At 42.6% G+C, this 11,772-nt stretch overlaps 1 protein-coding gene across 1 annotated transcript in view; it reads left to right on the top strand.

Annotated features, from left to right (window-relative positions):
* Positions 1-11,210, top strand: part of LOC307083637 (guanine nucleotide-binding protein G(s) subunit alpha-like) — a 28,304-nt gene extending 17,094 nt beyond the window's left edge. The window contains exons 6-12 of the mRNA XM_079747574.1: positions 5,917-5,971; positions 6,307-6,380; positions 6,695-6,753; positions 6,947-7,067; positions 7,480-7,610; positions 7,896-7,963; positions 8,545-11,210. Coding sequence (XP_079603700.1) covers positions 5,917-5,971; positions 6,307-6,380; positions 6,695-6,753; positions 6,947-7,067; positions 7,480-7,610; positions 7,896-7,963; positions 8,545-8,691 — 655 coding nt within the window. The 3' untranslated portion in view covers positions 8,692-11,210. The remainder of the gene's footprint in view (positions 1-5,916; positions 5,972-6,306; positions 6,381-6,694; positions 6,754-6,946; positions 7,068-7,479; positions 7,611-7,895; positions 7,964-8,544) is intronic.
* Positions 11,211-11,772: the final 562 nt, after the last annotated feature.

The following is an 11,772-nucleotide window of genomic DNA, read 5'->3' on the forward strand; positions in this document are numbered from 1 at the left end:
TGTATCTCTCTCTCTCTCTCTCTCGCTCTCTCTCTCTCTCGCTGTATCTCTCTCTCTCTCTCTCCCTCCTCTCTCTCTCTATCTCCCCCCCTCTCTCTCGCTGTATCTCTCTCTCGCTGTATCTCTCTCTCTCTCTCTCTCTCGCTGTATTTCTCTCTCTCTCTCTCTATCTCCCCCCCCCCTCGCTGTAACTCTCTCTCCCTCCCTCCCCTCTCTCTCTCTATCTCCCCCCCCTCTCGCTGTATCTCTATCCAACCCCCCCTCTCTCTCGCTGTATCTCTATCTCCCCCCCCTCTCTCTCGCTGTATCTCTATCTAACCCCCCCCCTCTCTCTCGCTGTATCTCTATCTCCCCCCCCCCCTCTCTCCCTCCCTCCCCTCTCTCTCTCTATCTCCCCCCCCCCCCCCCTCTCTCTCCCCCCCCCCTCTCTCCCTCCCTCCCCTCTCTCTCTCTATCTCCCCCCCCCCCCCCTCTCTCTCCCCCCCCCCCCTCTCTCCCTCCCTCCCCTCTCTCTCTCTATCTCCCCCCCCCCCCCTCTCTCTCCCCCCCTCCCTCTCTCTCGCTGCTGGATGTGTATTGTGTGCAGTGCTGTGTGTTTGATCAAGGATCGGCTGGTGAAGGGTCGGCTTGGTAGGACTGCGAGGCGAAAGCATTTACATACATAGAGGCAGTGACCCCTGTTGAATGTTGTTATTGTTGTTTTAAACCGGTTTGATCATGGGATTTTACTGTGAGGAAAACAGGAATCTAGGTTGTTTTCACCTCTTTTCGGGATTGTAGGATTTATTTATTTTTTTGAAAATTAAAACAATTCAAAAATAGTGCTGCCGTTGTTTAGCTGTAAGAACTGTTAAAATAATGTGGGTTAATAATTCTCTATTTCAGCTTAAAGGATCTTAACTTTTCTTTGAGGACTTTTACTTCTGTTTTTTACGACTGAGTAATTTGACTTGCGTGAACAGAAAAAGTGCAACATGAGATGAGTTAGAACGATACACATTAAGTACAATTTGATGCAAAAGAAGTACAATAAAGACAGATAATAATAAGCAAAAGCAAATGTTGATCTTCAATTCAAACAAAACAAGCCAGATGGGAAATAATTGTCACGTATGCAGACTTTTCTTTGAGGGCCATAATCGCGTGTGTGTGTGTGTGTGTGTGTGTGTGTGTGTGTGTGTGTGTGTGTGTGTGTGTGTGTGTGTGTGTGTGTGTGTGTGTGTGTGTGTGTGTGTGTGTGTGTGTGTGTGTGTGTGTGTGTGTGTGTGTGTGTGTGGGAGCCGCTTGGTACAACGAGGTGCAGATGTTTTGGGTGTTTTTTTGCGGGTTTGTATGTATTCCTCACACTGAGGAAATTACTTAAACACTTAAGGAGAAAGAAATTCTTAAGGCACAAAGTTTACAACATTAGTTATTTAAGTAGTTAAATGAATCTGGTTAAAGTTGTCACTTGCTTTATTATGTATAGTGTCTTTGGCAAATATTTATAAAACAAGATTAAAATTTATTTAAATTCGTTCAGTAAATAGGACATAGTTTGTTAGAGCAAACTGCAACTCCAGTTGCCAGTTTTTTGCAACAAATCGATAAGCTAAAAACTGTTCACAGTTTACATAAGTGTTTACAAAAATTCAAAACAATTTGTCCAAGGGTTAGTTTAATATTATTTAATCAACAAAATGTTAAAATAATAATTCAACAATCATAACATCTAAAATACTCCTAACCTATAAACCTATAAAGACATTAGTATTTGTATTGTATTGCATTGTTGTGGATATCCACCAGCCTGTCCTCAGTTTCAATGGGGCTGCAAGGCTGTAACAGGAGGGCAGCATCCAAATGAGTTTGAACTGCTTTGTCGGCACACAGGGCTTTCAGCGACACCCAAGCCTCTTGTCTCCTAGCGGGCTGGATCTTGATCAGATCGCTTGGAGAAGGGGGATTTCTTCCTGTAACTAAAACATAACATCTCACGGATTGGCTCGCACAATATTCCGAGTTTTTGTTGTTGTTGTAGAGGTTGGCGGGGCAGTGTGTCATTGACTCTCGGTTGATTCAGTTTTGTTTTTAGAGAGCAAAATGAAATGTGTTGCTTTGAATGGGAACACACCAGATATTTTCAGGGTGAGCTACAAGTTGAAGTGCCTCCCTACTTTAGCCATAAATACAGGGATGTTGTATGTATATATATTTTCTTTTATTGAAGTACGTGGAAAGTTTCTTCTAAATGTTTTGATTGGCAATTGATTTCACCAATCTCAAACTGCTCCATTGGATTATCTATATAACAGATTATAGATTTAGTTTAATGCTTGGCAAATAGTATTTGTGTGTGTGTGTGTGTGTGTGTGTAACTATAGTTTACTTTTTATTGCCCGAACTTCCCCTTTCACTCCTTATAATAATCTTCAAAGATGGTTAAACGCAACACAATTATCCTAAAAAAAGAAACACATTAAAAGGACAGGGTATATACCCTTTAAATAAATACTAGACTATTTTTAACAACCAGTGGAGTGCTCTGCATGTATTTTGAGGTTTTGAATCAAGCCCTTTGCTACCTCAGAATAACCCTGCCCTGCAATGCTTGACAGTCCTGTGTGTTCTGTTACTGGGCCAGCCGTTTCTTTGGTTCAACTCGGTAGTCACGGTTATTATGGGCACCTCTGCTATTAATAGGAAGAAGTGGCTAAAAATTGAGCAGTGTATTTGTGCTCTGGTCTGTCGGTGCCTCTGACCAGAGCTGTAGATAAACACAGGCTGAGCTGTATTCTGCTCCCTGGGGTAGCAGCCATGTCACCTATTATACACCGCTCCCTCACGTTATATGCTCAATTCAAAATCATTTTCATCCCTCTGTTTTTTAAATCAGTATATTTCTGTGATTTTGGAAATAGTTTCACACGCTGTGTTTAAGCAAGGAAGAGTACTGATAGGGCACTTGATATGTAACAAGCTAACCGTGTGTTTGTGTGTGTGTGCGTCTGCACGCATGGTGAGCATGCGGTAGCATTGCGATTGGGTAGAATAGTGTATCTTAGTTAGGCTTAGCTTAGCCACCCAGCCTACTTGGGTAGACTTACTTTGGCACAGTTAAAAAAGGCATTGATGCGTCCCAAAGTTGTTTGTCTGTATTTATTTCTGATTTCTGATTTCCTCAAATCTTCTCTATGCCTCTCCCTTTTTTTTCTCCTCTTTTTGCATTATTTTCGTTACATTCTCTTCTCCTCTGTCTAAATCTGTCTCTGGTCCGTCCAGTGGGTCGTTCGACCAGGGCTTTGCTCCCCCTCTTCCTTCTGTGTTCGCCGCTGGCTTCCTGCAACCCCCCTGTCACATTTCACCCCTACCTGCCACATTCCTGGTCGTCTCAGAGGGGGCGGCATACCTCCGCTCCCCCCAGAGGCAGCTGCTAGACCGGCCTGCATCTTTCCCCGGCAACTGTACCGAAACAAAAGGCAGACGCAATTAGTCAGAAACGGGGTAGACTAGTGAGTAATGATGTGAAGTGGGAGATTACCAGCAGGGCGGGGATCAGCAAATCCTTTTTAGGATGGATTTGGATCGTCGTCGTTAGCATTAGCAGCTTAAGCGGTTACAAATGAATTGTCACTTAGTGTGGCTTACTGATTTTGCTGGACACTAATTAGGTGGCTTGGACATTGACAATAATAATAAAATAACATAATTTCTTCCCTTTGGTGCATGTTTGCACCAAAGGGAAGAATCTGAACCCCAGCAGCAGAACGGCTGCGCTAGTGCCTGTACTGAGGCGCTGGACTGGAGTCGCACCGACAAACATGGCTCCCCCAACTAACGCCTTTGTTTAACTCATTCCTCGTTCCCATGTCAATGTGGAAACTCTGCTGTTGTTCTGACGCTATGGGGCCGTTTGTATCTGAAAGGAGAGGACAACTGGTTTGAATGTTTCCAAACCACTGTGTATTTTAAGTCTGTGTGTGCAGGTGTGCACGCTAGTGTATGCCGGTGAGTGACTAAACGATGTGTGTGAGAAAGAGAGTTCCGCACCATCAAGCCAGCTGTCCAGGCCAAAGGGCCCGCACACAGTGTGGGAGTGTACCCCGGGGGGGCCGTCACACAGGGTCCGTGAGGGGGTGTACCACAGAAGGCCCCGCATACGGGTCCCTGTTGTAGTGCACCCTGGGAGGGTAACCCAGGAGGGCCCTCACACCGGGCCCCTGTTGGAGTGTAGCGATGGGGGGCCCGCACACGGGATCCGTGTTGGATAGTACCGTAAGAGCCCGCACACAGGGTCCGTGTGGGAGTGTAGCGATGGAGGGCCCCCACACGGGGTCTGTGTTAGGGTGTACCATAAGAGAGTCCGCATACAGGGTCTGTGTTGGAGCGTACCACAGAAGGGCACGCACACTGCGAGAAGGCTGTGGAGACTGGGACCAGAGCAGTACTCTGCCCCTCTCTCGCGGCACCTTTTTCTGGGACAATTAGCTCCCAGATATCCGTTAATACCGTCGGTCACTCTCATAGGTCAGGACCATAGCTTTTAATGGTTTGAAACACTGAATGCAAAGTAAGGAAGGTTTTTCTTGTTTAAGTGGGAACAATTCAAAATAATTCTTGTTCCCCAGTTCCGTTCCTTGTTTTTAAACGTTTTACTAGATTTACTAGATTTTCAATAATTGATTTGTGGTGAATGTCATTGTGCTTGCAAAGCATGCGCTATAGAGCTTGCACAAGTAGGTATTATGCAGCATACTGAATATAGTGCAGCACACACACAGACACGCATACAAACACACACACACACACACACACACACACACACACACACACACACACACACACACACACACACACACACCAGGGCACCTCATCTTAACATGGGCATAAACTGTGATTTTAAAACCATATAAGCTCTTTGTGCTTTTTAAGATGAAAGGTTTATTTATTCTTATTCATCCGTCTTATGTTGAGATCTCTTAACTACATGCTTGTTTTTAATAGAATAAATATATGATCATTTTTGTTATCATTATTATTAAAAAGGAAACACACACACACACACACACACACACACACACACACACACACACACACACACACACACACACACACACACTGGTACACACACCTCCTCGTCATAGCGCATAAACTACTACAGCAGCTTCATTGACTAGCCTTCTCTGGGTTGACAGAGCAATCTGCCTGCTGGTGACTCAGACTCCTCTCCTCCCAGCGCTCAACTGAGCACATGCCCTCTGCTGGCCATTCAAGGAACACGTTCTTGTTTTTACATCTTTATCTTGCTCAGTTTCTTTTGACTGTATTGTAACTGTCTATTTGTGATTGTGTGTGTGCATTTGGGTTTTTACTTTTTGATAATTTTCGAAGGAAAATTAATCAGTGTATTATAAAGTAGGCAGTTATAGACGTACACATCACAGCTGTTGGACTTTCACAGTGAATAATTAACTCATTGACGACGTCCAATTTAAAGATGACAACCAAAAGCGGGAAATATTTTTGTCCTGTTTACAATTATTGAACAATAATTATTTTCTGTCCAGGTAATGGAGTATTTATTTTCTTTACGTCATCTGGCTCTCTGTTGCTTAAAACTGATGGCTTAAATATTTGTACCAATATTTTACATTTATTTAACGTTTTTTAGGAAAGCTTGAGATGAAGTGGCGAAAAAGAACATTGTTTTGTTTGGTTGTTTCAATGGGGGTTTGACAACATTTTAGCTCCTATTGTGCTACAGGTTTTAAATATGTATGACTAATTTGTATTGTATGTGGAGTATACTGTATGGTTAACTCAAAAAGTAGCATTGAAGTTCAAAAAAATGGATTTGGAAAATGTATAGCTGCAAATGTGCATCGTTGTTTGCCATGATATTCTGTAACTTTTTCTTCTGGTTTTTGTATTTTGTAGCTTTTTAGACCGAATCGATGTCGTCCGGCAAAGTGATTATACACCAACTGATCAGGTAAGATATCTACAGACACACACAAACACAAACAAAAACACACACACACACACACACACACACACACACACACACACACACACACACACACACACACACACACACATTGTAGAAGCTAATGTTCAGTAGGGTAACTGCACAGATTGCCCCATTTCTGAAGTCAATAATGATATAATCCTCTCCTCTTCCTGTAGCTCTCATCATTTATTAATTTATTTGTATGATAAATATTGCTTGATTCCTCATTTTTTAACATGTAGCCTCATGTTGTGAATCTACCATAGTGTTTGCATCGTTCAACTCTCAAGTCCCCCATATCTCTCCTTCTCCTTCAGGACTTACTGAGATGCCGAGTGCTGACGTCTGGGATCTTCGAGACAACCTTTCAAATAGACAAAGTCAACTTCCAGTGGGTTCTCTTCTTGACTTATGTTTTGATTTAGCAATGCTTTTTGGTGGGACGTAGGGTGTGATGAGCTGGAACACAGAAGACTATAGATAAAGAATTTGTTCTTCCCATACTGACATGTGTATGGATATCTTAATGAATTGTAGCTTTCTTAAAAAATATGTAAGAATCAAGGTCATGTCATTTGTTAGAAGATGTGTTTTTTCCAATTAATCTTAGGTGTGATGTTAATTATGTTCTTAAATGAATGACAGATTCTCTATTGTGTGTAGTGCTGTCACTTTATTTGTCCCAACCGGTTTTCTGCTCAACAGCATGTTTGACGTGGGAGGACAGAGGGATGAGCGCCGAAAATGGATCCAGTGTTTTAACGGTAAGGCCTAGTTGGCCCCGGACCTCCCCAGCTCATGTTTATATCGATACATCAACATTTACCTTCTCATTTCTTCTAAAGAGTAAATGTTAAGGCCAGGCCATCACTCGCAATGGGGGTTATAAAATATTTCCTTGTGCATGTCTGTGTGTGTGTGCGTGCCTGTGTGTGTCGGTGTGTCTGTGTGAAACAGATGTGACGGCCATTATCTTTGTGGTGGCCAGTAGCAGTTACAACATGGTGATCAGAGAAGACAATCATACAAACAGGCTGCAAGAGGCCCTCAATCTCTTCAAGAACATCTGGAACAATAGGTAAGTCGTTTAGAAGACAAGTCCTCCTGCTTCCTGGAGTGACATCGTCGCACGCGGAACCTGTCATCGTTGAAAATGTTTTTGTTCAGAGGTTATGTTTTGCCAGACTATACAAATGGGTCACAGGATAAAAAAACATTTAAAAAGTACAAACACGTCTTTTATTCATGATGTTATGCATGGTTAGAAATACAATTTGCTTTTGAAAAGTATAAAAATGTGCTTGTACGAATCAGAATAAAAAGCCCAATGATTTTCCAGATAAGACTGTCTAAATATTATTATTCATTAAAGCTACATCCAAGTATAGGCTGTAGAACATTCCCTATTTATACAAGGTTCAAGGGACAGTAGATGAACCTTATGCTTGGGGTCATCGAATTTATAAATGTTGTCTTTGCTCACTTCCCAGGTGGCTACGGACCATTTCAGTTATCCTCTTCTTGAACAAACAGGATCTGCTAGCAGAGAAGGTTCTAGCAGGGAAATCAAAAATCGAAGATTATTTCTTTGAGTTTGAACGCTACACTACACCGGATGATGGTAAAAATTTTTTCTTCTTCTTGTTATTCTTCTTCCTCATCTTCATCTTATTATCCTTCTTCTTCTTCTTCTTCTTCTTCTTCTTCTTCTTCTTCTTCCTCATCTTCGTCTTATTATCCTTCTTCTTCTTCTTCTTCTTCTTCTTCTTCTGATGATACTCTGGCTTCAGTCTGTTTGAATGGGATCGTACAGACTTGAGCAACAGCAAGTCAATGTTAATACAGTAGTTGTTCTGCACTACAAGACATACAGTTATGAAGTACTAAAGGTCTGTACTCTCAACAGCAATTCCAGAACAAGGAGAGGATCCTCGCGTCACAAGAGCAAAGTACTTCATCCGGGACGAATTTCTGGTACGTGCCATTTTTAAATACAATGTTAAAACCCTAACCCTCACCCTATCCCCGAACCCGAAACCGAACCCTTAACGCTAAACCTCAGCCTTTTACCTTGCTTTACCTTACCTTGTTTTGATTTGCTCAACCCAGTAAACAAAAGAGCAATCAAAGAGAGAGAGTTCAACTCTTTAAAAAGAGTTGAACAATGAACTTCCTTGGAAATTCAATGCATTCACATAATGGCGGCTTATATGTGTTCAATAACAAATTAATAACTAAATGCATTCCTCATGCCCAAAACACACGGCCGTGTCAGGACGGACGGGAAATAACGTTTTAGAAGGTTTTGCGTCTAAAATAGACTTGGGTCTTATACGAAGGAAGAGGAATCTACAGCCCGCCTCCTTTGCACTCTGTGTGCCTTGCTCCGTAAAAACGATACAATTTCAGGGATATTGCTCTACTCTTCTGAAGTACTCAGGCGATCTAAAATTCTGGTCGTGGTTACATTTTTTCCTGTTCACTTTTCAATACATCTGGTCCTCAAAGCACGACGAAGCGCTAACTTAACCCCCGCCCTCTGTGCCCCCCTGCAGAGGATCAGCACGGCGAGCGGGGACGGCCGCCACTACTGCTACCCCCACTTCACGTGCGCCGTGGACACGGAGAACATCCGCCGCGTCTTCAGCGACTGCCGGGACATCATCCAGCGCATGCACCTGCGGCAGTATGAGCTCTTGTGATCGGACCTCTGGGACGATAACAAAAAGACACCGACACCAACCGCCCCCCGCCTCCCCTAACCCTCCCCCCCATCCTGCCCCTCCCCCTAACGAGCGTCCCACCGACCTGTAAACCCACCCACCTAACTGACCAAACGACCCGTCCACATGTCCCAGGGCGGCGGGTAGGCTGGTGAAGACCAGACCACGTGCAACCACAGCCGTGCAGGACATTACTTTGAAGACGCGCGCGTCAGCGGGCCACTGCGACACAGCGCCACCAGGCCAGACTGCTTGACTCTGCCGAGACACCCCCCTCCCAACCCCCAGCTCCCCCAGAACCTTGCCCTGACCTCCTGGAAGAAAGAGACTGGAATATTGTTTTCCAATGGACAGGCGATGGATCCTTTTAGCTTTCTGACTCTGTCATACACAGATAAATAAACATACACACACACACACACACATCTGAGGTCAAACGTAACCGGAGATCAAGGTTTCATTGTATCACTTTATAGACAACACACAAAAGTAAAACACACAAACACACACATAGTTAGAATCAAGACGTACTATTTTCATTGATGCATCGTGCGAGCTAACTCTGGACTCTTTTTTTTGTGAGTTCATTTTGTGGGGGACGTCACCCACGACGAAGAGGTCCCTTTCACCCATTGGAATGGCTGGGGGGGCAATGAACAACATATTCAGATGGCTAACTGGGGTTAAGGCAGACTCTAGGGGAGGGGGAGGAGGGTTGTGAGACGGTTCTGGTCTTGGTTCAAGAAGTGGACCAGCTGACCAAAAAGTGCAAGACCAGCTCTTTGGGGGGCAAAAGTCAACGAGAAAACAAAACAAAAACATTCAATACATAACTCCATGCATACCAGTGAACTTCATGCAGTGCAAAAAAGATCCAAGCTATATACATATATATATATATTTATATGTCTGTATATAAATATGTATATATAAATATGATATATTCCTGTAATAACACAATTCAACATGTTTAACAGTTTTGTTTCCCCCCCCCCCATGTTGTGTGTTGGTGTACACAGTGTGTGCGATCTGCCCTTGCACACCATTTAAGCTTAACGACCCCCCCACACACACAAAAACAAAAAGGCACACACTCATTCCCACACACACACACACACACACACACACAGCCTTCACTCCGACGTGTCCTCTTCCTTCCCTGCCACTATTAAACAAATTTGAAATGATTAATCCATTCATTTTATCTTCTTTTTTTTACCAAAACATGATTAGACCACTGTTGTTCATGGAGTCACTCGTTGCCATAGTACTACTTTGCTGTAAATCACTGTGTGGCCAAGAGAAGGATGGTGTCTTCTTAGCCGTCTGGAATAAAGGCCAACCAGAGGAAGACATTCAATCCTCAGAAAACCATCCAAGAGGAAAACTCTTCCTGAGATATGTGTATATATTTAGTTCTAGCCTCTGCAAATTGATTGATCCAAATATTTATCGAGTTTTTGAAACAACCATGTGGTTTGACGAACGACACAAACTGTCCAAACAACTTCCAAAATGATTGTGATTTTGGTTTACCCCCCACAACACCCGACTCTTCTTTATTGACGATCAAGGGTGAAAAAAGAAACATCGGTTGAGGCATGAGGTAAAAAGATGGGACACACACACACACACACACACACACACACACACACACACACACACACACACACACACACACACACACACACACACACACACACACACACACACACACACACACACACACACACACACACACACACTCGCTCACCTCACATGCTTTGGCCCCCTGCACACTTGCTCCCTTGTCTTGCTCCTCACCCTTCCTGATCCCATCCCAGTCCGGGCTTTGAACATGTTTGTCTTTTTATTTTACTGCTGGACTTATTATTCTTGTACAGACTGTAAAATGTATTATTTTGTACAACTTTATTGAAGAAAAAAAATAACGTGTAGAAGATCCCTGTGCCTTGATCACGAGTGTATGTGTAAAAAAATGAAAAAATTAAGAAAAAAAAAATGACGACAACAAAGAGCTAATATGTAAGTTATGTTTCACTGCGCTGTACAACCAAGCTGACCCCCCCCCCCCCTAGGGTTTGGGTGAGCCAAGGGGGGCTGTTTAGGAGGGTCTGATGTCTGTTGCTATAGTTTTTATTTTCCCCCTACTTTTTGTTTGTTGGTTGATTATGATATTTTGATTTTATCCTCCTTTGATTTATATAACAGGACTTGGCAAGGAGGTTTGGAAAAGAGTCTGTACCTTCGTGTCATTTGTTTTTCTTTGTAAAACCAGATAGACGAAAAGATAATCAGGGTATGCCACATTCAAGCCCTAACACAATCTTATATATATAAAATATATATATTTCAGATTATATACGCACACACACAAACACGCACACACACTGTACACTAGTATCTATCAACCCTTTGGATATATCCTGGGGTTCCCTTGTTTTTGTTTTTTCCACATCTGCGCACACGTACAGAGGAAAAACGTGTTTGATTCTGGGTACAATGAAAGGGCCGGGGGGGGGATATACATTTAAATTTATTTCTTTCCTTTTTTTTTAGCTTTAACTTTTAAATGAGAGGAAGGTATCCAATTGCAAAACATTGCTTGTTTCTACATAAACCAAATTCTTTTTGCTTAAAAAAAATAAGAAAAAAACTCAATAGTGTTTGATTCATTCCTAGGTGGCCTGCTGGGCTGGCTATTGGAAGGTGTTCTCCAATGTGTAGTCCACAACAACCATGATTCCCATGTTTCTGATATACAGCTTTGAGTGATCATCCGTCTCTCCTGAACTCCTACACACAACCATATACAGGACGTCCTATTTGAATAAAGCTGTCAATTTATATATATATATATATATATATATATATACAAGAGAGAGAGAGAGAGAAACTAAATTAAGAGAAAAAAACAAATCATTAAATAACAAAGTTAATGGGTTCCTTTAACCCAAACAGAGTTGTATTGCACCACATACAACTTCAACACGACTTTAAAGCTCTGAAAAATCAGTGTGTGACAACTACTTACACTGCTGTATTTACACCGATATTCTT

Source organism: Pollachius pollachius (genome assembly GCF_949987615.1).
Source record: "Pollachius pollachius genome assembly, chromosome: 12".
Taxonomy (NCBI): domain Eukaryota; kingdom Metazoa; phylum Chordata; class Actinopteri; order Gadiformes; family Gadidae; genus Pollachius; species Pollachius pollachius.